This window comes from Bombus huntii, chromosome 4 (assembly GCF_024542735.1).
Source record: "Bombus huntii isolate Logan2020A chromosome 4, iyBomHunt1.1, whole genome shotgun sequence".
Taxonomy (NCBI): Eukaryota; Metazoa; Arthropoda; class Insecta; order Hymenoptera; family Apidae; genus Bombus; species Bombus huntii.
This window is the reverse complement of record NC_066241.1, coordinates 2,010,511-2,014,677: the sequence shown is the minus strand read 5'-3', so window position 1 is coordinate 2,014,677 and position 4,167 is coordinate 2,010,511. Positions and strand designations below refer to the sequence as shown.

At 40.3% G+C, this 4,167-nt stretch overlaps 1 protein-coding gene across 1 annotated transcript; it reads left to right on the top strand.

Annotated features, from left to right (window-relative positions):
* Positions 1-249: 249 nt before the first annotated feature.
* LOC126865297 (zinc finger protein Noc) lies at positions 250-3,742 on the top strand. Its single transcript, XM_050617696.1, has 2 exons — positions 250-926; positions 1,324-3,742. The coding sequence occupies exons 1-2, from the start codon at positions 840-842 to the stop codon at positions 2,689-2,691; spliced, it is 1,455 nt and encodes a 484-aa protein (XP_050473653.1). The 5' UTR covers positions 250-839; the 3' UTR covers positions 2,692-3,742.
* Positions 3,743-4,167: the final 425 nt, after the last annotated feature.

The window sequence follows — 4,167 nt, the reverse complement described above, 5'->3', positions numbered from 1 at the left end:
GCGCGGTTGGGGCGATAATTAAAACGCTTTTACAAAACTGTAGGCAAACAGCGCTTAAGTGGCTGTCATTCGTTACCCCGTGGGCTGTGGCAAGTCGGTAAGTCGCTGAGCGAGCAATCAATCACCCGACATTCCCTTCCCCACCGACCCATTACATTTCTATTTTGAAAGCTGCTTATTAAGCGGGGCCGGTCGGAGAGACAGACAGGTTTCACGGTATAAAATATCGGGTTGCCGTGGTGGCAGGGACGGTTCCGTGTCGAGGTAGCTATGGTAGGCAAACTGGAAGGGGTGTGCAGAGTGAGGGGATGGAAGAGGAGAAGAGAGAGAGAGGGGGGATGGACGGCTGTAAAAGCGGTGAAATATCAAAGCCGGGATGGGAGCTGTCATCGTCGGGCCAACATCATGGGTGGCGTGTTGAATTAGAATGCCTTCCCACACCCCACACAGGGCCAAACCCCACCGCAATTCTCCCACCATAATCCTTCGACTAGAACTGGTGGGGACGACAAGAGAGGACAGGTTATACACCCTGGCTTGCCGAAGAAGGAGGGGTAGAGAGCGGATCGTGTCGCCAGGCGGCGTTGCGGTCGCATTCCACTTCGTGCACCGGACAGCTCCGTCGAGAGCTGCCACTATTTTCCTGGATTCCACTTGGTGTACATCGTTTGCGTTTAATCGTTTCATATCACGGAGAGATTGATCAACTAACGCGTATACCGAAACTGTGCCCCAGAATATTTAAAACGTTTACGTTCATCAGTTTGTTCCTGTTTCGTGATTTGTGAAGATTTACTTGTAGTTTTGTGCAGTGATTGGCTTAATAAGTGTAAAACCAAATGGTTGTCCTCGAGGAAGGCGGTATGCTGACTACTGGACACAATCAATATCTACAACCGGATTATCTTTCTCCGCTTCCAACTACGGTTAGTATATGCTTCAAAAAAATATTGTTTTTGATAAACAATTTTTAAATTATTTAATTACGGATGCAGTGAAGGAAATGGAGTACTATAGTTTTTACATTGTTCTATTTCTTTTTGTTATTTTGCATATAAATTAAAATTAACAACGTTGTTTTTTATGGAAAATCGAATGAACTCCGTTTGAATATTCAAAAATAAGATGTTTCATTTGTTTGTCGTATACCGACGGTACACGATGTCCGACGGGTTGCTGTACACTAACTTATTCGACTTTTTCTTGTGTATTTCATAAAATAATAAATGTTTCACGATATTACGTTCAAAGTTTTAGTATGTATTTATACAATATCAAACATCGATATTGATTTGTAACGAGTTGCACAACTTTATTTTACAGTTGGATGCGAAGAAGAGTCCTTTAGCTTTATTGGCCCAAACATGCAGTCAGATAGGTGCTGATTCTCCAACAAAGCCTTTGATTTCTCCGTTGGATAAAACGCCGAAGAGCATGAATACCGGTACAAACGCAAAATCTCCACCAGCTGCAAAGTTGGAACGGAGTAGTACACGCAGCAGCCCGTCGGACGGGAAATCCTTGGCTTTTAAACCTTACGAAACTAATGTTGTTTCGAAAAAATCTACTGACGAAAGTAGACCTGCGTCGAAAGCAAGTGTTCACAGTGTTAGTGGTCAAGAGAGTGTAAGTGTGAGTGATACCAGTCACACAGAAAAAAAGTCATCAGGAAATCGAACACCCGTCGGCCGAAAGTCAGCCTCTCCCGCGACTCAAGCGACAGCGACGGCAAGCACCACTCCATCCACTGATCGGAAGACACCGGCGGATCGGGACAAAACCGATGGATCGCCACGTAATAACAACAATGGTACTAGCCCGATCATTAGATCAGGCATGGAGATTCTTTCTGGCAGTCATACAAAGGAATCGAACTTGGGTGCATATAAGCCTAGTCTTCCGGGATTTTCTGGAAACCCACTCTGTTGCCCACCTGGATTGGCAGAAAATCCAGCGTTTAGACCACCGTTTGCTGGTGCATCTCCCTTTTCACATCATCACGCTGCAGCAGCAGCTCTTTTGGGTTATCCATCAAGTACTCCGACAGGTGGAAACCCTTATCTGAGTTACGCTCGTGTCAAGACTCCGGCCGGTGGAGAGGCCCTAGTACCGGTTTGTAAGGATCCTTACTGTACTGGTTGCCAATATAGTATGCACAGCGCGCAGCTAATGATGAGTACTGGAACTTGTCCGAGTGGATGTACACAATGTGATCATCAAAAGTACGGTTTGGCAATGGCATTGTCATCGTTTGGTCCTATGGCTCCACCGTCGCTTTCTTACCCGTCCACATTAACCGGTGGTAGACCATACGTTTGTAATTGGATCGCTGGTGATTCTTATTGTGGAAAGCGATTTACTACATCGGAAGAGCTTCTTCAGCATCTTCGTAGCCACACAAGTTTAACCGGTGGCGATCATGCGTCGTCTTCAGCCGCTTTACTCAGCAATCCACATCCGCATCCTTTGCTCTCGCCGTCGGCAGCTTTACATCGTGCGAGCGGCGGGTCTTACCCGACGCCTTCTCTGAGTCCGTTGAGCGCCAGATATCACCCATACGGAAAGCCACCGACGGGACCTCTTCCAGCCTCGCTCGCCGCATCACCTTATAGCGCTTTCAACGCATTAGGACCTTATTATTCTCCATACGCGATCTACGGCCAGCGAATTGGTGCTGCAGTACATCCTTAAACTGGTGCTCCGGTGTAAACATTTTCAGTGTACAGTCTACAATAGTGTAAAATAGGAAATTGTCAAAATGAGCTTTTGACAATCTGTTGTGTAAATAATTAAACGTGTATAATATAAATTTATTTAAAAAGATACCTATATATATATATACAACATGTGTGTATAAATTCAAGATTACAATTAAAGTTTATAAAGATATCTTGTGACTTTAACGTTTCACCATCAAATCATTCTTTGCGGAAAACCTATATTAACGTACCTCCTAACGTTTGATCATTATGTAGGGAAGAACATGTACACTGTGGATAGACACCTTAGACATCTTCGAATTGATAGGAATGTTTCTATACGGCACATTACTGCGTAAAGTATTTCGATCTTTGTAACCAAGTTCAAAAACCTATGGATAAGTAGCAAAAACGCCATGCGTAGCGAAATTTTCGAGTGCTAATTAATTTTCATGTTTAATGGGAAACATTCGCTTGTTTCTTAATTGTGTTTGAAGTTTAAAGTGATACAATTAGTCGTACGGAAACAGTGTTAGGTGTTGATGAAAATCGTAGACTTATGTAGCGATACTCATTAATCGCTTTCTTCTATGATAGTGACGATAGTCTGATGGCGTGAATCTTGAAACGGTCGTGCATGTTCTAATGTCCACAATGTAACTGTGATATTACGCTATTTTTTCGAAAAAATAATAGGTGATAACATTAATGATGGTATCTAAACTATATCTATAATGAAGTGTATCGTCTAACTTATTCGTATCGTTTGTATAAGTGACAGATTGTAAAAGTGATGAAACTGAGAAAGAAATGTGCTTATTATTTCCTCTGAATTTCCGAATGCAGTTATTATAAACGGAATAATTAACAATACTTTACATTTATTCAGAAATACATTGGATTTTTATTCTTCGTTATGTAAAGTACTCTGATTGAACGAACATAATGTATGATAGACATTATTTGCACTGTAAATATCTCTTGTAAATATCGTTGAGTTTCCATACCGCTTTAATAAAAACAATGTTTGTGAAATCATTAAATTTGTCTTCTTATTAATACATTCTCCATACTCATTGCTTATTTAATTCTTTTTCATTCGAATAAAACTTATTTTAATAGAAATTACTATTTATTATTTTTTACGTTTGTATAATAAAATAATTTTTATTATCATTTCGTTAGAAAAAATATTTTCGTATCTCATGTGACATACTTTGCAGTACTGAATCTTTTTTATTACTATTGATCTACATATTTTTCTGTTAAGTTACTAGCTCTGGTAGACCACAAATTAAAGATATTATGCTTTAATAATATAGTCCCCTGTGACTTAACGTCAAAAGTTTAAGTCATTTAAAATGAGCATATGTTGGAATAGTTTTGTAATCGTACCAATTGAATATATCAAAAGTATTAATGCGAGTACAAAATTAAAAACTGAAGAGAAATAGTAGGAAATGTAGAA

Excerpts from the sequence above, each read along its gene's own strand:
- LOC126865297 (XM_050617696.1), top strand. The coding sequence starts at position 840 with ATGGTTGTCCTCGAGGAAGGCGGTATGCTGACTACTGGACACAATCAA. Across the intron at positions 927-1,323 it reads TTTCTCCGCTTCCAACTACG|TTGGATGCGAAGAAGAGTCC; the intron begins GTTAGTATATGC and ends TTTATTTTACAG.